The sequence below is a fragment of the Spea bombifrons genome, chromosome 10, assembly GCF_027358695.1.
Source record: "Spea bombifrons isolate aSpeBom1 chromosome 10, aSpeBom1.2.pri, whole genome shotgun sequence".
NCBI classification, from domain to species: Eukaryota; Metazoa; Chordata; class Amphibia; order Anura; family Pelobatidae; genus Spea; species Spea bombifrons.
This window is the reverse complement of record NC_071096.1, coordinates 38,628,226-38,648,836: the sequence shown is the minus strand read 5'-3', so window position 1 is coordinate 38,648,836 and position 20,611 is coordinate 38,628,226. Positions and strand designations below refer to the sequence as shown.

At 43.0% G+C, this 20,611-nt stretch overlaps 2 protein-coding genes across 4 annotated transcripts; one reads left to right on the top strand and one right to left on the bottom strand.

The window, feature by feature from the left end:
• The first annotated feature begins 1,938 nt into the window (after positions 1-1,938).
• On the top strand, positions 1,939-15,426 carry MYLK3 (myosin light chain kinase 3). 3 transcript variants are annotated; one of them, XM_053448943.1, is made up of 13 exons: positions 1,939-2,097; positions 8,631-8,721; positions 8,822-9,188; positions 9,648-10,075; positions 10,532-10,637; positions 11,847-11,940; positions 12,366-12,475; positions 12,967-13,108; positions 13,229-13,299; positions 13,394-13,522; positions 13,796-13,948; positions 14,149-14,281; positions 14,721-15,426. In XM_053448943.1, the coding sequence occupies exons 1-13, from the start codon at positions 2,005-2,007 to the stop codon at positions 14,790-14,792; spliced, it is 1,989 nt and encodes a 662-aa protein (XP_053304918.1). In that variant the 5' UTR covers positions 1,939-2,004; the 3' UTR covers positions 14,793-15,426. The 3 variants fall into 3 exon arrangements, with proteins under 3 accessions (XP_053304918.1, XP_053304915.1, XP_053304916.1); XM_053448940.1 differs by lacking the exon at positions 1,939-2,097 and adding an exon at positions 5,548-6,336; XM_053448941.1 differs by lacking the exon at positions 1,939-2,097 and adding an exon at positions 5,548-6,336 and having other exon boundaries at positions 12,967-13,112; positions 13,233-13,299.
• A 1,970-nt stretch (positions 15,427-17,396) lies between these two features.
• On the bottom strand, positions 17,397-20,299 carry ORC6 (origin recognition complex subunit 6). Its single transcript, XM_053449188.1, has 7 exons — positions 20,206-20,299; positions 19,723-19,852; positions 19,353-19,516; positions 18,767-18,856; positions 18,100-18,212; positions 17,815-17,889; positions 17,397-17,588 (listed from the first exon to the last, which is right to left on the bottom strand). Exons 1-7 carry the CDS (start codon positions 20,268-20,270, stop codon positions 17,461-17,463), a joined length of 765 nt encoding a protein of 254 aa, XP_053305163.1. The 5' UTR covers positions 20,271-20,299; the 3' UTR covers positions 17,397-17,460.
• Between the last annotated feature and the right edge of the window lie 312 nt (positions 20,300-20,611).

Below are 20,611 nucleotides of genomic sequence, written 5' to 3'. Positions count from 1 at the left end.
GCTGGTCATTATGAGACGTGGCCAAGCGGAACCCGCCATCACTCCTTCGCAGAGTCTTTATTATTTATACATTCTCATAGAAGCAGATACAGATGGTATATTTTTGCTGTATCGGAGACAATGAAATGTTTATTTAGAAGGCCTTTTCTCAAACAAATAAAACCGCGTCCTAGTCTTGGCTTCCACTGTTACTAAAACAGGAAATAAAATAAAATCAGTGTTGGGTTAAAAAAAATCTTTTTACAAAAATACACTGTGGCCAGAATCAATCGCATTTAAACGGTGAGATCTGCTGTGAGCGAGTCCTCTCGTTCACTGGCAGTGTACCAAAAGCATTTTGTCGTTTTGCCTGTAGGTGGCAGCGCAGAGCCAGCAGTGACTGGTCCCCTCGTTGCAAAATATTTAACCGTGAATGGATAATCACCAGCGAATAAAAGGGTTCACCAGAACCTTAAAGTTCCTGGACCGGTCTGTGTCGGTGCTGATTGAAAGCTTTTATTTGAACGCATTACGTTGACAATTCTCTGGTACAGAGCTGAACGATCTGAATATTATCAATGAGGTCAGACATTACCGGGTGCTCTGTGTATTGATATAATTCCCGGTGTATTCACCTTGTCCACAGATACTGGACAGCTGAGTCCAGGGGCCGGCTGTTCTATCCCAGCCTGGGTTACAGGAGGCCGGAGATGACCGGGTATTGCAGTGTCCCGTTGGCGCAGGGTGTGCTGGTTATAGTTATATATCCGATATACAGATTCTGAGTTTATGTAAGGTATTTCCCTTTAAATATTTCTATTTTGGCTCCTGCGAGTTCTCTTCTAGTGGGAATGACCTTTAACTATAATCTGGGGCTGCAGCGGCCAACTGTCCCAATGGGAGGGCTCACAGAGTCCGTTCAGGATGCTTATAAAGAGATGGCCAGCGTAGACTCAAGATACATCACCTGGCTGTTTGTCCCAGGGCAGTCCTTGGATTTGTCCAAAACGTAGCACGCTGGGGAGCTCTGGGCTGGTGATTTATGCTGGTGTACGGTTCCAGGAACGTGCATGGATGGCACCCTGGGGAGCATGTAAGTACACGCAAAGGTACAGAACATACCTGAAATTACTTGTCCATACCACTTTTTGAAAAGGGCATTTATAAAAGGGGTGAAGCACTCGTGTTGTCTAATGTAAAGCTTTCTTATGGAGTTACTTCCAGACACGTTGCCTGGTACGGTATGGCAGGTGGCTGGTATTCCATGTTGCATCAACAATCACTGAGATTTCCGGAAGGAGTATGTGGTTCCACCACGGTTTGAAACATACGAGTGTTTGATTTCATGATTCGATATATGGTATGATTTCCACCGAAGGCCTTGCGGGTTTGGTAAATGTGCCTCCTATGATGTGTCGGGAGCTTGGAACCAGCTGAGCTCCGTGTTAATTCTCCTGGTCACTTCTTACCGAGCTCAGCAGAGCTCCCACTGTCGCTGATTCTTAATTAACACGAATTGGCCTCAATATATCACGTTTTTTGGCTTTTGAGTGTATTACCAGGCGTTCACACATCTTTATTTTCATGGAACCTGGATGTGAAGAGACCAGGCTTCACGTAACATTACACCATGTATGTACCATTTGCACCAGTAGCAACCAGCACCGTCCCAGCAGCATTTCTTCCAAATTCCACCATTCTTACAGTCAAGATCAGGAAATAAATGCACTATGGCCTCCGGGCTGGTGATTTACGAAGTATGTTTATTTTTTTTTATAAATGGTAGATATTTAAAGAGTTTTTTTTGTCTCTGGCGGGCGTGGAGCCTTCGTCTCCGCGGCAGGAAGCTGTATTCCGCGTTGCAGCAGATAAGGCAGTGACATGTCTGGGATGCTTGGTGGAAAGTCTGATAAAGACATTCCTGGGTTATCTCCCGAATAGAGTGCTTACCAGATCCACAGAGACTGGGGGTCTTCGTTTAGCGGTGGATTTTTTGGCTAGCCCAGTGTATTTCACGCGCAGAAAATGGGGACTTTGTACCAAGATTCGACACTTCATCGCTCCATCCGGCTGGCGACAGGAGGATTCAGCGTCGCGGAGTACATCAAGAGATTTGCGGTAACGTTTGTTTTTAATCATTCTTATGTCACACTTTGTCATGTGATTATCCACACCGATATTCTTACTAAGATATGTACGTTTTGCCTTTTTTCTAGTTTCCAAGCTATTAAAACTGTAACAGATTTATCAGAGCAGTTCCAGTCTGAGGGAGGCGTTTTGTTTGGTATAATGTATCGACAAGGTGTTTATACTCCTATTGCTGGAGCTCCAGATCTATTCTAACACAAAAACCCAAGCCTCTGCTAAGTATTTGTTTGCGGAATTGGTCAATGTGTCCAAAGTTAATAATTGGATTCTAAAGGCTTTTGGACGTTTCCAAAAAGTGTGATGTGTGAAGTTTTTTAAAGTATAGAACACGGAAGGACAGTGGGATGAGTGGCGACTAGCTTGAGTAAGCATGTTTGTGTTGGTTATTTGGATATAAAGAGAACATTTCTATAGATCCTATAGTTTTTGCAGTAAACTGAATGCTGGGATCTGCAGTTGTTTATGCTCTTACATAGGACGTGGACTGAATGTCTTATGGAAAATACATATGGAAGTTTGCATATGGCCGTCGGCCAGGACCAAGCTCTGATCTCTTAGCTATTGTTTGATCACCGCTATAATTCGGCAATCGTAGATTACAACCAGGCAGTAAGTCGGGGAGTTGGCACCGTGTGCTTTTATTGGAATCATGGAAGAGGAAACACAAACAGGTGGAAGAAGACAAACACAGGTACCCAGAATGCATTCCAAGAGACTTCACCAGCTCACCCAGTACTTGGAATATACCAGGCTCAAGATGGGAACCATCGAAATGAGACCACGCTAGATTGTAGGTGACCCGTGTCTTTCATTTTCAGCATACTCAACAAAACTCATCCATCTGCATTTCAGCCATAGCCGTCACTCTGCCTGGTAAACAGACCACTTGTTCTCAGTGAAAACCACCCGCCTCCCTACAGTTTCCCAGTATCGTGATCACAAAACGATAAGATATACAGATTTCCGATCCGGCAGCGTGAATAATGGTGGCAGAAGAGTCTGAAGAGCTTGCTGCATTACATTGAACCACTGATGTGTGAGGGGTTAATTTAGCCACAAACTCAGCTCTTCATTATAATGACCTCAAAGTGCCTCTTGACGTGCGATCTGATCTCATCCATGTTCTTGTATTTGATGACACGCTCCAAAAGGCAGCATTAATAGACATTGTCTTCCCAGAATGTGATTATTTCTGAATCGTGCAGAGAGAATAGAATAAAAAATATTTTTTAAGGCCGGCCCCATGGTGGAACAAAGTATTTTAGTACTTGTTATTGAAAGCAGGTTGCTGAAGAGGACACTGATCTTCTGCTTGCTGATCCTCTCTCAGATCTTAGGAACGTCAAAGGCATGCAGGTCTTGAATATTATTTTGAGGAGGGACAGAAGTCACTATCGAACTGAGCACTTTGAGCCAACGGTAACTCGTAACGATGCTCAACGCGTCCATAAAACATAGGTTACCATCCATGAGGGGATCCAGGCCAGGATGTATTGGAAGATATAAAGGTGGTGGCACTCCGCGGCTGTGATTGGGATCTTCTGGTGATTTTACCAAAAGAGATACATGATGATGGAAGAGATGTGACAGGGGGGTCTGCACCAGGAAATGATCAAAACGCCTTCAAATGGTTTAACTTCTAGAAATATATTAATAGGTTCCATTTTCATGTTCTATTGAATAACATGGGGAAATTTAATGTTTTATCATTCTGAAATTATTGGCAGTGTGATAACATCCACTAAAAACACGCGTGTTGATTGTGTAACATATTCTTCATATAAGCAACAAGGCACTCTTCACAGCTTCCGTCAAACATCAATAATATCCACAATAGAAAAGCAGCTTACGTTTGCAAGTAAAAGGGAACTATTGTAATTTAACACCCGGTGTTAAAAATAATGTTTTCAGCGAGCGATCCCCCTGTTTTGATGTTCCCTTTAACAGGGTCCCCAGGCTTTGGTAAACAAAGCAAAAACGTAGGTGTTGACGGATGGCAGCTTGGCACGCGAACATAGTTTCCACGCCTCGATGCGTTATACATCTGATGTACGAGGACTCTCCAGTTTCAAAATATTTCATTTCACAAAGCGCTTTGTTTTCTTTTACATCTATGAGTAATTTTTGCAAGAATACTATTGCCAAGAAAAAAAACATTCACTTATTCCGTATCCGTGTGACGTTAAATAATACACTGAATCAGCACACAGCAAATGAAAGTCTTCAGCCAAGACGTGGAGGTAGAACTCGTGTGCTTTGATTACAGGAGCCCAAGTAACTATTTTTAATACACTTGTGTGCTTCTTAGAACTCCTTGGCAAGAGAGATGTTTTTTGCTATCCAGGCTCCAGCAAAAGGAAGGGAAAGATTTGTAGCTGGGGTAAAAGGGCTCATTAAGCACGTTTACACACTATCACTGGGCAAAGAGATGGCCGGAAGCAGGACCTTCAGGCTCTGCTTTACCAAACTTTACACAAACTTACCCCCCGAGCAATAACAATGTGCTTTTACCTTCTGTCTAAAGGCCAAGATGCTCAGACCTCTAAGTACAGGCTGGGGATGGGGTAAGGGTCTCTAAGCTTGCATTACCTTGTGAACAATATGCTGGTCATTAAAGGACAAATAAAAATAAAATATTCTTTATGCAATCATCCCAAAATAGCTCAGAGTAGGCACTTCATGCCGAGTAGTGGTTTCGACAGCCCCGGTAATTAATCATGTCCTTGAAGCTGCGGATACTACAAATAAACCTACTGTTTTACCACAGGCTGGAAAGAATCCGCTACCTAATATATTGTGTTTTATGTGTCTGTATCAGATGTAACTGTTTTGGGGGTCATCTCTCACTTCAGATGCCAGACCCCTTAAGAGTAAATCTGAAATCCTCCCTGTTTTAAGGAATGCATAATCCAGATTCTGACCGGCGATAACATCTCCAATTCCAATTAATTAGCAATTAAATTAACTCTGGGAACATATCAATAATAACCTCTAATGGGCATCTTTCAATATAAATTATTTGTTGAACGTGAAAACAAACGAATTTGATTTCTTGTTCATCGAGTGACTTTACAGCGAGTGCAAAGGCAGACGGACGTCTCGGTTTACAGAAGACGCCCTGTGCCAGATACCTTTGTGGCTTCGTACCCTTGTCATTGTCATCTATTTTTATCCAGAAGTGGCAGGCGAGCTGACAGCCTTTCATTTGAAGCATGTGTTGTTCTGCCTCTTGATGGCATTCTCTTGTTTTTAGTTGGGTTTTTTTTTTGCCAGTTTGTATCATAAATATCTGTCGCGTGTTTGGGGTTTTTTTGTTTGTTTGTTTGATTTTAGTTAGATTGCTACAAAGATTTCTCTGACTCTTCTTGGCATATCAGTAACTGCCATTGTCAATTCTTAACATGCTTGTCCATCATCAGCCACTCAGGAAGGAATGTAAAATGTCCGTGTGACGTCAAAGGACCCCCAAAAAAAGTTCAATGCCAAGTTTAGTCAGTGGTTTAGGAGGCTCACAATGAACATGCTGATAGCGTGCGTTAATTCTGTTTGCACATATGTAATGCGATGCTTGGCCAGTCATGGACTGAGTCACTGCCATAAAACCTCTATATAGGCGCAGAATTAGGTCGGGGATTATATGCATTACGTTGGACCAACTCGATTTACAAGCAGAAGAAAATGAGTAAACAAGACTCAATAGCATCCTGTTTGGCCAAAATCTACGAAAGCAAATTGGAGTCGACTAAGGGGCCCGGGAGCCTGGTCAGCAAATCCCCGGCTCCTGTCAACAGTATGGAGAAGAAGCTGAACCTTCTCAATGAGAAAGTGGACAAGCTATTACATTTCCAAGAAGATGTAATGGGAAAACTGGAGACTGTGTACCATGGCATAGATTCTGTGGAAAGAGGAATTGACAAATTATCAGTATTTCATGGGCCAGTTCACCCAAATGTGCCTGAAATCCAAGTGGATCTCAGGGATAAAAGCAAGGAGGTGAGAGAAAACGACGCCAGCTCGGAGCTGGTTCAACTACTCAAAAGAATTCACGAGAATTCGGTGATTCACCGGGAGAAACTGGACAGCCTAGAAAAAATGGTCTCCACAATGGACAAAGTGGTGGAATTTGTGGGAAACACACTGAGAAACTCTAAAATCCTGGATTTCATTCTAAAGGGTGCAGTGCCCTGGAGAAAGGAGACGGAAGTGGAGGTTGGTTCTTATTTAGTGCCAAAATTGCCTTATTTATGTTTATGACTGTGAAATGATGTCCCTGATTCCTACACTTCTTTATCGTTCATTGTTCCATAGTTAACGTTACTAAATATGTCGGATACTCAGATAGTAACAAAGGACGTATGAGCTAACGTTAGCTTGCTGATTGCAGGTAAAGGTAGAGCTTCTAGATCCAGGCTTACTGATTCCAAAAGCCAAATGGGATTTCCATTTCTGTGTTCCCAAAACATATTCACTGACCCATCAGGCTCATGAAAAACAAACAAACAGAACTTTGTGGCCCTCTGGCAATTAAAAAGGGTAAGGAATTAGCCACTGTTAATGAGATCAATTACTGGGCATGCGCAGCAGATTCTGAAAGTTCAGGTCAAATTTGGGGACCTGGTTGCTTTGTCTTATATTACACAATAACCTGGTTTTGGTGTCAGAAGATCCACTTTGAATAATTGAGAAATGTGTGCAATGGGTTTCTCTTCTCACATCTTGCATATATTTATACATACATATTGTGATGTTGATGGCTATACACATTAGTGACTCAAACTCCTTAGAACCCCTTGTTCGCAGATTTACCCCATCTTCTTTGGGTTAGTCTTGTTTTTTATCCCAGTTCCTGTCTACCTTAAGCTTCCTGCGTTGTAAGTGTCCATCCCATCTCTCCATGATCTCCTCCATACCCATTAATGACTTGCTGTCTCCCCTGATACAGGCCGTACGCGAGCTGATGTGGACTAAATTAGGATACAAAGAACTGATCCCAGTTCTAATAGAACAGACACTCGCTAGTCCTGGAGCTATTTTGGACCAGTGTTTATCATTCTGCAGCTTGTGTACCCTGTGGGCTAATTCTGTTGGGTTCAATGGGTATTTTAAAACCTGTTTAATTTGGAAACTTTGGGGCACATGAAGAAAAACACGCTTAGTATTATAAGCACTTGATTTGCAAACACTCAGCAGCAGAAGCTGGATGGAAACTGACTGCTGATACACAACTTAAGACATTCCAACTCGCATATCACATCGATGGGTCCCAAATAATGCTATTCATATCGATCAAAGTACAGAGAACAACAAAATGTTCTTTTTTCTGATCAACAACAAATATCTCGGACTTTATTTATTTCAGATGTTCAGACACACAGTACACTGTGTACTGAAGAGGGAGAGAAACACTCGAAGTTCTGGAACTCAAATAGTTAGGGTTTTGACTTGGGACATCAACAGCAGAGACATAATTGCCAACTTGGAGCCCTCCTCCTTTTGTATCACGCTCTATGAAGCGTGCTTTACTGCACTTAAATACGTTGTTTAAAGGGACATTCTTCAGAAGTATAAATCTCGCTTCGGAAGCACAGGTATTACTTTGAGATCAAGGCTCCCAAGCGCAGCAGGAAGCCAGTGAGATGAGTTTAAAGTTCTTCTTCCTGAAAAAAGAGTTATCATATGAAAGGACTGCTGTAACCTCAGCAGATTTCATTATTGAGGTGCTACTCATCAGCTTCAGCTGTTCCCTCTCGATAAAAAGTATCCTGGCGCTCTAGTGAAATGGCAGCTCCCACTTTGTTCCTGCAATGTTTGGATGGCACTTGGGAGCTCTTCTAAATTCAGTGTCTGATGCACGCCTGCTAAATATTCATCATTTAGCAGCAAAAAAAGCCAGCCAATGTTGATTTAAAGTAGATGCCCCTTGGTGATCAGGGTCTAGAGGAACGTTATGTAATCTTCCTTCTCTAAAGCAGTAGAACACAGCGGGAGATACACGAGTAAGGTGGAAGACTTGCTCGGATGGGTGTGAAACTACTTTTCCATCTCCGTCACATCTCTTTGCCAGTGTACTGATGTTTGATGAATTTATAATCCGGGTTGTGGTATCTCTGTGGTAAACAGATGAGGAATGTTTCACAGAAGATTGTGGGGACCTTTATGGGGTCTTCTAGGTCTGTAGTGAATGCAGAAACACCATTCATGGTCATACAGAAGCCAGTTTAATACTGACTATATAGCAGCGACAGACCACTAAACGATAAGTCATAGCAATAACCACAATATGACTATATCTGAAAGGCAAGCAGGTATTCTAGGCCAGGAATTGTCTCTTTGAACAAAAGCCAGGCAGAGGTATAAGACATTTGCAGAGAAATGGAATAGTGCTTCCAGCTTCAGATGACTGAGGAAGGCTTTCTAAAACACAAGGGTAAAAGGTACTTTAAACATGGGCCCTGTGCTAGGTTTCAAGGATTGCCTTGTCTTACGTCTTTCTTTCCCCAAAGGCTAAGGACAATTCTGAAGAGAAAGAACCTAAAACGCAGAATGCAGTCGGCAGCAGAGGGGTGAAGGTTGACGTCAAGAGCCCAGATGGAGGTACAAGTTCATGGCGCACGACTTCCGCGTGGTCATAAATATGGGCTGTTTGGTGAAATATTTGTTTTTGCTTATTTTGTTGTATATGTTTGTTTTAAAGACTCCAAAACAACCGGTGCATTAGGAGACAGGGGTTTAAAGCAGAAGACAGCCCTGAGAGGGGGTTCTCAAACTAAAGTGCAGTCCACAGGCCAAGGACAAGTCCAGGAAGAATCCAAACATGGATGTGCAGTGCGTGGGAAAAATGCGGCAGCAGAAAGATCTGTAGAGAAAGCTGCCGGCAACAATCCACCAGTCCTGTATCAGCAGCCAGTCTCCAGCCACGGCATAGACCACGGCAGCCGGCAGGAAGAACACTGTAAGCAGGCAGGAAACCATGAGGAAAGCAGCAGCTCTCACATTCAATGCCCCATCCCCTCGGCATCGCCCGCAACAAACGAGTCAGTCTGTTTGGAGCAGCCTGCCAGGTACTGGATATAATTTGGCCTTTTAAATGTATCCATGATGCCCCAGGCAAGGCACTAACCTAGGGCGCCTCATCCATGCACCCTTACATTTAATAACCATGAGAAAACATGGCGCTATATGACTTGCTGTGGCCTGTGATAGTGTGCAGTTGCCGGAGAATCTGCTTTATGGCCTTTAATTAGCTGTGCTTGGGTCGATGCGAAACTAAATGACATTGAAGTTGTGTAAGTATCATCTGTTTTGTGAAAGTTTATACATTCGCATGGTGAAATTCTACTTTCTGTCCAAAGGCATATCTCATCATGAATAACATAGTTATGCCTCTCTTCTCAGAATGATCTGTTGCGATGCGGGTGTCCACATGGTCTGCATAGATTTCTATGGCTTGTAGAGATACCGGACAGGTAAATATTCTGTATATTATGTATTAATCACGTACATACGTATGCTCTTTACAGGGAAGGCTCTTGTGCAAGGAAATTCAAAACATCTGAAGTAGGTGAGGAGAACCAGAAGAGGAACCCTCACGGTTGCACGGTGTCAGAACAGGGACAATTACAGGACAAAGTTAAACCCAAACCAGGGGTTCAGAGAACAGACAATGTTATAAGTGAGGAAAAACAACCCTCACAAAAAGCTGGGAAACCTAAGGCATCCTGCAACAAAAACAAAAAGTCTTCCAAGAGTCTGGAGACTCCCGTAACAGACCAAGCCGGAGACCCGGAGAAAGGCGAGGTACCGAGCGCACAGCGCAGTGCAAAAGATGGGGCGAGACCTCAGAAAGGAGAGTCACCGAACGAGGAATTAGCCACGGATCAGCCACATGGATCTACAGGAACGGCTGACCCATCCGCACAGCCAGAGACGCCCTCCTTACACGTCATCGGTGGGTGAGAAATATGATCATATGGTGTTACCGGGCAATGTATTCCTTCCCTTACCAAAAGATATCCCTGCTAACAAGCCGACACAGAATATTTATGCTAAACTTCATATATTTTAAGGTCCATTAACCATTGAAATTCAGTCCAAACATCATGAAAAGTACGTACAGGTCAGTAAAATGCAGCAGGTGCAGCGGAAATCACAATATCCCCTGCATTTTAGTGGCAATGGGCATACAATTACATGGGCCGTGTCTCTGATTTATTTTCTTGCAATAGGAAAATTAATAAAATGATTATAACCTAACCCCTACAGGCACATAGAAGCAAAATAAAAAACACAGACTACATTCTTAGAGGGTTTGGCTGTATTAGTTGTATCTCCAGTTATTTCTAAGTCTCCAAGTTATTCCTACGAATATATTTTGATTGTACCTGCGATTGTTATCTTCATTTAGATGACTGTCCTCCGCCGCCTGCACCATTCAACCACCGGATAGTGACGATCAAGCAAGCCATCTTGTCATCATGTTACACCGTGTGCCAGCACGAGGTCTTAGGAGGGTAAGTGTACGGAATGGGGTTCGGAGACAGATATTCAACCGAGGCAGGGCCCATAGGTCACCATCTCGCCAAACAGTCAGTATTCCATTACACTTTATTTAATTCAACATTATTTGCCCCGCTGAGAAATTTAGGGTTCCAAGCACTGGTGCCTTTTTCTATTCCCCACGACCCAAACATATTGGTGTCAACGCGCTGCCTCCAGACTGACACCCACACCTACCCAAGCACAGAATAAAGCGTGCACACGCAAATAAAAACAACTAGTTAGGATAAAGCATGATATTATTGAGCTGTCATTAAAATGGGTGTAGAAAAGATGTTTTTAAATCTCCAGATACATATTTAATTAAAAAAAATAACATACTGTTGAATAACACCTACACTTAGTCTGCGTAGGAGGATTTCTAAATGTCATCCAAAGATCTCCAGCAAAACACATTACAGCACAAAATATTTATCTATCCTGATGGCAGAGACAGTCCTGGGTGAAATAAGTACACGGGAGACGTAGACAGTTGTTTGATTATTGGGGTTTGTGCAAAAAAAGCTACCTTCCTCTTAAAGTCACGTAGCGGTGAGTTACACTTGCAGTCGCTCGCAAACTCCCTGCTTCATTGATCCATGATGCCTTGCTATGAAGATGGAGGGGGGAATCTATTAATGCCCCCTGTACCTTTGTATTGTCATATAGTCCAAAGACAACAGAGCACACAGAACTTGCAATTCCCTTGACAGGAGAGCAAAATGCGATCTATTGTGCAAATGGCAATGCCTTTCAGTGCTAAGGGGTAGTTACGTGGAATCCCAGATATTGGGCATGACTGGGAAGCATATCGTGGGATATAAGATCCCGTTTGCCTTACTGGAACAGCTGGAGGCGAGACCCAGGATAATGCTGGACTAACTGAGAAAAAGAGACAGTCACTGGCCTATAGAGTTCACCTACAGATTATTACAGGCTATTTTTACTCAGTGATAAGAACGTTGGTTTAGGAAACATTTCCAAAGCCTCTCTCGTTGGGGCAACAGGGAAGAGCCAGTCTGCCCAGGGGTCTTAGGGAATCTCATTCGCATTGACTCCCTTGAGATAAAGTTTGGAAGTAGGCAAAGTAAATTTGCTTCTGCTATTTCATCTATATTTAGCTTTGTTCTATTTGGAATGGGAGGATGTGTTTTAACACTTGTGTGTAATATTTCTGTTAATAGGGGCCGCTTTGGTCAAGTTCACAAATGTGTAGAAAAGACATCTGGGCTCCGACTTGCAGCGAAAATGATCAGAGTGAAAGGACCCAAAGACAGGGTAAATACACTGAGACTCTTTTGCTGAACGGTCACACGTTGCAGTCTCTCTTTTACTTGGATATCTTTCCCAAAATACGGAACGCACCTCTGGTCTGTGTCAAGGTCTGTCGTTGAAGATAAGGTGCAGAAGGGAGTAGACTCATAGAAATGAGCCACCCCATAAGGGCCCCTTACTTTCCTCGGTGCCGGTACATAGGGAAGTAACCCAGCACTCCTCTTGGCCATAGAGACAGCAGCTTATCAACTCTCCATAAAGTGAGTGTCCAACCCGCGCATTCCTAAAGCTCACACAATCAGGCCTTTCAGCTGCTGAAACAGTTCTGTGTTGATAAAGTACTAATCAGCTTCTAGAAATACCAGGTTTCTGTAAATACGTCATCATAGAATATCTAAAGCGTCTCTCCCAATATTTTAACTGAACAGGATGAAGTGAAAAACGAAATTAATATCATGAACCATTTGAATCATGTGAACCTGATCCAACTCTATGATGCCTTTGAATGCAAGAATGACCTGACCTTGATAATGGAATGGTAAGTTACCCCAACGGGGCAGCCGCGGGTCACCGTATGATACCAAGATCTAACGCAGTGTGTGGCATGGTGGGACACTGTGTAACCAGCACAAAAGTGACACTGTTGATACATATGCCTCTGGAAAATCCTTAGGTAGGTATAGTGGACATGGAATAGATCAACTGTTATTCAGCCCGAGTCACAGAAGTAGTATGGGTTTCAGGAAGTCCTTCTAGAAGATTCTCTGGTAGATTTAGAAACGGGGTTCCTCGTCCACAAGTGTGCTTCACCATCCAGAGAAAATGTCCTAAAAGCAGAGACAACCTCGGGTCTTCTGAAATGTGCTGCTTAGCACTGAGACTCCAAACATCCAAGCGATATTTGTTCCCCGTGACCTCATTCTCTGGGACATCATTGTTTTGCACAGCCTTTTGTCCTCCATTACTGTACCTCGGTGGATACAGGTGCTAAAAAAACACCAATATTCATTTATGTTCTTTATATTTTAGTCTCGACGGCGGTGAACTCTTTGATCGCATCACGGATGAAAACTACAGTTTGACCGAGCTGGATGCAATAATGTTCACCAAGCAGATCTGTGAAGGAGTATACTACCTGCACCAGCAATACATCCTTCATTTAGATCTGAAGGCCAGTAGCTTATAATTATATCTGAGAGCATGTGATTTATTATGTTAATATCTATTCCGACACAGAGTGCAATGTATGGATTAATGCCAATGCTAATAAACCTCTCGGTGTCTCCTTTAGCCAGAGAATATTCTTTGTGTAAGTCGCACTGGCAACCAAATCAAAATCATTGACTTTGGGCTGGCGAGAAGGTGAAGATTTTTATCCATTTCCTCTATTTTTCAGACATATGAAAAGTAATAAATCCACCTTTAATCGAATGCCTTACTCTTCTTTATTTCCCAGATACAAGCCTCGGGAGAAGCTGAGAGTGAATTTTGGGACCCCAGAATTTCTAGCCCCAGAAGTTGTGAATTATGATTTTGTGTCATTTCCAACAGACATGTGGAGCGTGGGGGTTATCACATACATGTTGTAAGTCCCCACAGATCTGTCATTTATAGAAAAATCCGGTCATTCGAGTCTTTCTTGAAATTGACCCGTTTCGAAGCATAGCTGACGGGGCCTTTAATCGGTGTCATTTAGTAAGCTACAACCCGACGCACTGATCCATACTATTTGTTTCATGGCAGATAAGCGATAATATGAACGTCATTCTGTCCCAGGCCGGAAATAGTCCGTAATTAACGCCGTAGCTCACACACCCCGCTGGCGAGCAGAAGTAACTAAGTGCTCCCCTCTTTACAGACTCAGCGGTTTGTCCCCATTTCTGGGTGAAAGCGACGCAGAAACGATGAATTATATTGTCAACTGTAACTGGGACTTTGACTCAGAGACGTTTGAGCAAGTGTCAGAAGAGGCCAAGGACTTTATCAGCAGACTTTTGTTGAAAGAAAAGAGGTACGTGTCATAAGCGTATGTGTCAAATTAGGTGTACGGGGGAAAAACACAGGCTTATAAGAAACAACATCAGCGCATAGCGATGGCCCTTGTTATTTAAGCTTTATGGGGGTATTGAGAGTCCCTTTGGCAAAACATCGATACACTCATGCAGACGAATGTCCCGTGGATCTGACAGTCTGTGGATTCTGTTCCTACAGCTGCCGGTTAAGTGCCGGGCAATGCCTGAAACACGAATGGTTGGTCAGCCTGCCTTTAAAAGCCAAAAAATACAACATCCGTCTGAAGTCTCAGGTGTTGCTTCAGAGGTACCTAATGCAGAAGAAATGGAAAGTAAGTCTTGGTTATTAAACCGCCAGTAATGTTTGGGGTAGGAATTTAACAAAACAGTGCAGGTCACCCTACACAACAAAAAGATACCCCCCCCCCCATCTGTATCACTCTTTTCCAAACAGAGCCAAGGCAACAGCCTCTTATTCCACATTTACTCTAAACCAAAGCACCCGTTACATGCATTGCCTCTTCAGCTGTGGCTGCAGTACCCAACACGGAAGAATGACATTATTACAATCCATTTCTAAATGAACCAGATTCAGTATATAAACCGTTCACGGAAACACAAATTCTATCCAAGTCATAATACAGTTTTACAGAGCGGAAGACCTAGAAAAATATTCAACACGTAGAAAGTCACTAAGCAATCTTATTTTTTAGTTTGTTTGAAGAAATCGTTCTGAACGCAAATAATGGTTTCTCTATTTACTCCTCCTAGAAACACTTTTACGTGGTGACAGCGGCCAACCGCCTTAGGAAGTTCCAGCTTCTCTCCCTCAAACCCTCATAGAAACCGACCTCCAACTCAATGTACTCAGGATGTCCGGCTTGGTGCTACTCGGAGCGACTCCTCGACAGCCAACGCTGCTCTAAGAATCGGACATCATGCGGACAGCAACGCATAACCGGGGTCTGAGTGCAGACCATTGGCACTTGGCTTACCGCTTGGCCAGGAGTCCCTATGTAGAGTAGTTAATCTGTACATATGTGCTGGGGCGCTCCCTTTAAAGAGTATGCTCTCTGCACGCAGCATTCAATGGCAGATGAGCATCGCCACCATTTATGGAAAATATAAGATTAGTCTAAATGTTGTATCGTGTGGGGAAAGCTGATGAGGGGGTGGCCGCTATCCACAAGTATTAATATGAACAAAGTGATGACAACATATGTATCAACCACCTCTTCACTGAATCAGAAGTAAACTGCATAGACATGATCACTAAGTCAAACGCGGCCAAAAATGAAGCACTCAGCCTCACTACTCGCGCATTTATACTATTGCTGGAGCTAAAACATTGTCTCGCTCATTTCTAAACTTGTACATGGAAATGTTTTGACTTTTTACTGAGTTTTAATAGGATGTACTCTGAATATGTAGTTTGTAGAACTTGTTAATAAAGCCATTTTGCACAGTTCATTAATAATTAAGCTTGAAGCGCTCACCAGACTGCGTAAATCAGCATATAGATTATGTTTACAGGGTGAGGATTCTTCCTCATTGAGTGCGCATGAACGTTAAAAAAATCAGGCGAGTGTAACTTCATCCTAGCCTCCTGGATTAGTGTCATTTCACTCATAAGCACAGAATTTGTTGGATCAGAATTGCGATGCTGGTGCTCGGACTCGGAGACACGAGGATTGTTACCTGCTTGCACCCCTTGAGGGTTGGAGCTACACAGTGGTAAAAAATGGTAGATAGTCGGGGGGGGTATTCCCTAAACCCAAATTGACCGGGGTATATGGGGATAGTCTGCCATAATAGGAAATAATAGAACTCAATTAGCTTTCATTCTTGTTCTGTAGCTGTATTGATCCCACGGGGCACTCACCCCGTATTGTACCATAACTAATTTTTTTTTTTTGCAAAGCATCAGCTGCTTTGAACGACAAAAGACGACCTCTCTTTATGGAACACACAATAAGCCTGGCCCTGCGCTCCATCACAGTCTGCACGACAAGTGCTTTCCAACAACACTCCTCTACCCTCTGCCATGTGGTTGTCATCCCATTTAATGTTTTGGATTTTTTGGACATAATTCAAGTGATTATTTTTTTTTTAACACAAAAGCAGAGCAAAAATACTCTAAATGGGTTTATTGAAGTCTCCTGCTGGAACCGGTTGTCAGACATTTAATTTGTGTGTGTTTTTTAGTGCATTTCACTGCTGGGGGGGGGACGCTGAAAGGAAAGTCAAGCTCAAAAAAGCACCTTTGGCAGCTTGACTATATAATATGTATATATATATACATTTAATAATCCCCTAATGCAGTTGCACAGACCCGACGCAGCGCGCTGCAGGGGATTTATACCAAGCTGACCCTTAGACAACCCAAAAGGGCTCAGTGACAAAGAACATTATGATATACAGGACTCTGGCACATGTATGTCTAATAACAATGGGCAGCGTGCAATTTCTCACCCCGCTGAACCTATTGGCACAATCCCAAACGCGCAGTCGGTGCAAATTGCCTGCGTATGGGATGCTGATCCGTAGGCACTTCTAGAGCAGCTGAAACATCTTCCCTGAAATCCACTTAGTGTTCTGCAGCCTCAGGCCTGAGCTTATTCAGACATAACAGAGACGAGCTTCTCATGTCAGAGTTACTCAAAACACAATAACATTTTCAATATGCTCTGGCACTTCCAACAGTGCGGCAGAAACAGCGAGCTTAGGTATTTATTTCCAGGAATCAATGCGGACTCGGACAGCCCGCTGGTAAACAGCAATGCTTGAACTCTTAAACCTAGATGAAATGCTTGATGCGAAAGGGTACAGAAAACGCTACTTATACGCATCCGCTCGGTTCCCTAATTCTCTATGGTTACGGGTTGATGTAAATATGAAAATAATTTGTTATTCTTCTGTTATTTGGGTGGAATCGTAAAAATAAAACGTCTTAATGAAGAATAGTCTATGCAGGCAGTTACCGCTGAACTAAGTAGATCACAAAACAGAAAAAAAAGTAAGTAATTTCAAGGCCCGATGCCAGATTATAGAAAGTATAAAACAGACTCAAGACAAAAGTCTAAGCGGTACAGAAGATACAGGTAACTAATCTGTACTGAATAATCACTGCACAAAGTCCACACTAAAAAGGTTTATTTTTGCATCACAGCTAAAAATTACAATAAATAATTTAAAAACAGAAGATAAAAGCAGATCACCTGCAGAGTAAAAATGTTTTTTGTTTCTATAAATATAAAACAGACTATTTGTTAAGTTGGTAAAAAAATGCCATTAAAAACATCAACATCTTTACTGACTTGTTATAAAAGCTTCTGGGGATCTGCCACGCTTAGTAGTATCATGAAGAAGCAGTCCCTATGTGGACGCATCTATCCTGTCCAGTATATTTACCACCATAAAATCTTCTCAAGGACATTTTTTAAAAAGAATAGTAGCTCCTGTTTGGATCATGGCCAACATTCACAGTAGAAGCATCCGATAATGAAACAGGTCAACTTGTGTCATTGGTGGCGGCTTTGGCCGCATTCTCCAATATTCTCCTCTTCCACTCCTCGTAGTCTCTTTCCTTGTCGGTGTCGCTGCGTGCCTGCTTGCAAGGAACCTCGCCTTCATCTTCGTCTGCCATCACAAGGAGATTAGTTTCATTTTATTAGAATAAACCGTAAAGCAGGGTTTTACTTCAATCACATCCTGACCCTCGGGTAGAAAAAGGTTCGACTCAGTAAAGGCGCTAAAGAAACTTGCATTTGAAGGTAGCAGCTCCAAGGACATCTTCTGGCAGAAACTACTCACCAAGATAAAGCTCCATGAACGAGTAAAAGTCTCCTAAATGATAGCCTCTTACCTGCCACCTGTTCTAAGGATTCCAGTAGTGTCTTCTGCTTCTTACGCGGCTGTTGTGTCACTGGCGTACTTTCCTCTGCATTAAGGGGAAAGAAATTTAGGGTTCATCCTATAGCTCCAATAGGCGTGCCACAAGTTGCAATTAGATGCATACGTGAGAATGCCAGCCGGAACAAATAGAAGTTAAAGGTTTAGCCCGATCTTAAAACAGAACGCAGAAGAAGAGGGGAAAAAAAAAAAAGCTATCCGGAATCCTTCAACATCTTTTAGGACAAGGTAGACTTACGACAAATTTGAAGACCAATCTTTTCCAGTTGAACACAAAGACGGTCAAATATCCCTTTCTTCACTCCCGATGCAGCAAGTAACTTATTCTTCTCAACTTTCATCTTAAGGCACCTAAAACGGATTATAATTTATAATTACTATAAAGTAGATTTTATTTAATAACGATGGTTTTGGTGCCATAATAAAGATTATTCAGAGCGAATTCCTGCTGAATCTCATGCCTCCACCTATCCAGGTGTCAGGGTGACACACGTGAAACACTACATGGCAGGCAGACACGGTTCTCCTGGAGCGAAGTTTCACATGCTCTTCTCTATTTTCTACTCATTCTGGCTTCATTTACATTCTTCCATGTTTTCTAACAAACATCCCAATGGACGTTTCATTATAATGAACCCTTACGGCCAGGGTTACAGAGTTAGTGATTATTAGTCTATGTTCTGATGGCCACTCTTCCAGTGTTTGAAGATGGACATTTGGCTGAGATTTCTCCTATTTTCATCAGCAGGTTCTTTTATTTATTTTTTTAATAATCCAGTTGTCCTTCCTAGTTTTGAACTGCTTCATTCCACCCATGGAGGGAATCATATCTTGGATAACTGGTTGAGCCTCCGCTGTACCAACTACTGGCGTGTGGAAATATGTCACTTAATGGATTTGCTCACCTGCATGCAGAGTACAGGGCAGCCGTGATAAACAGAGGTTTGGATAAATCCAGGTCTGCCAGTTGAGCCTGAGGAAGGCTGGATTCGTACCTAGAAGGTAAAGGAAGTAATGATTCTCCGGCAGAGAGGTGTTCAGTGCAAGAATATTGCACTCAATGATAGAATGCAGGACAATGCAGTGCCCATAATGCCTTAAGAGATCCCTCCCAATATACATCAATACAGAACACATCTGTAATAAGGGCAGGTTATATTTCACTTCATATTTGAACCCAGAACTTATTCGAAACCAAGAAATCTCAATACAAGTATCCTTCCTGGTTAAAAAATACGAATCAATACAAATAATATGGACTGCTGTAGCAAGCCATTTCCTTGGCATCAGAGCCAATGCTTACCAAGCCAATATTTCCAAGCCTTAATGGACGTTATCGCTAAACCTTAAATTCGAACGTCCACTCCAACAGATTCTTTAACAGCTTCCAAACACCTCTCATGATGGAAAAGCTGAACATCCTAAATAAACTTCCCAAAACACCTTAGAAAGCTCATAGCTGCGAAATAGCATTTTAGTGAAGAACACAACCTGCTCAATATTTTGGACGCAGCGTTGATGGCTTCCATGCACCCATGCTGAACGGCAAGGTCTCGGAGACCCAACTTTGAATCCACGCCTAGCAGGCACTCGAACGTCTTCAGACAACTTTGATACGTCTTCTTGTTTAGGCCTGACAAGGTGACCAAGTAATCCTAAGGAACGAAGGCAGTTACTACATGAAAATCCAAAATATTCCTACCAAATGAGATTTTGAAGAACTAGGTCTGATAAACTTTGTTGGTGCCGATAGCCTTCCGGCTTGCAGATGAAAAGAAGGTGCACTACGGTGGCCACGAACACTCAGTGCAGAATTATTCCGGTGGATGCGTGCAACGGGGCACCAGATGTCAGCGCTTACTTTGTCTACGGGGTGATTGAATGACGTTGCTGCAATCTGGAGACACATCACGGCGTTACTGGTGGCTGTAGCGCGTGCCGACAGCCCTGAACACTTCAGCTGGGAAAGGCGCAGATACTCTTCAGCTTTTCTAAAAGATAAATGCCATCATTAACTGACCCAAAGCATCACTGCCTAAGCACTGGGGCATTAGGGCAAAAAACCCTCACAGGCAAGTTACCTCCGTGCACTGAGGGGCAGGTGAGGGCACTACACCCAATACACATACTATACACAGTATGGAAGCCAAATGGGGACATCCGGGGTGATTTGCTGCCTGAATGGGGAGCAGAGACTGGGGGGATTTTAGTAACCCGATTACAGAAGAGCTCTGCTCCTGCGGACTTGGAGGCAGACGTTCCACGCTGCAGGGCTCTCCCCCGTGTACACAGAGGAACACCGGAGACCAAGCAGACCCGCTCACCCTGCGGCCCCCGAACATACCCTATGACCCGGCTGGAGGTCACCCCCACTTTGGAAGCCAGTCTTCTCAGTGCCTCGGACTCCATAACTGGTAACTTGCTGCTGGTCGGAAACTTTCGCGGCAAACTGAGAGAGCAAGAGCCGATTGGGCAAACTTCAGCCAATAAAAAGCCACGTTCCAAAAGGGTGGGGATAGAACCCGCTGCGCACAGAAATGACGTCATGCTTCGGTGACGTCCTGGAGAGTTCCTTTATTATCTTCCTTAGCTACAGATCGTGCTGTGGTTTAAATTCAGTGACAGCTGCTGCATTAGCAGAGAAGTGTCAGCTCTTGTGTCATAATAGTTATTGAATAAATGCTGTATCACGTCACAATTGTATTTGTTGATCTATAAAGCACCATCATATTCCGCAGCGCTGTGCGTTC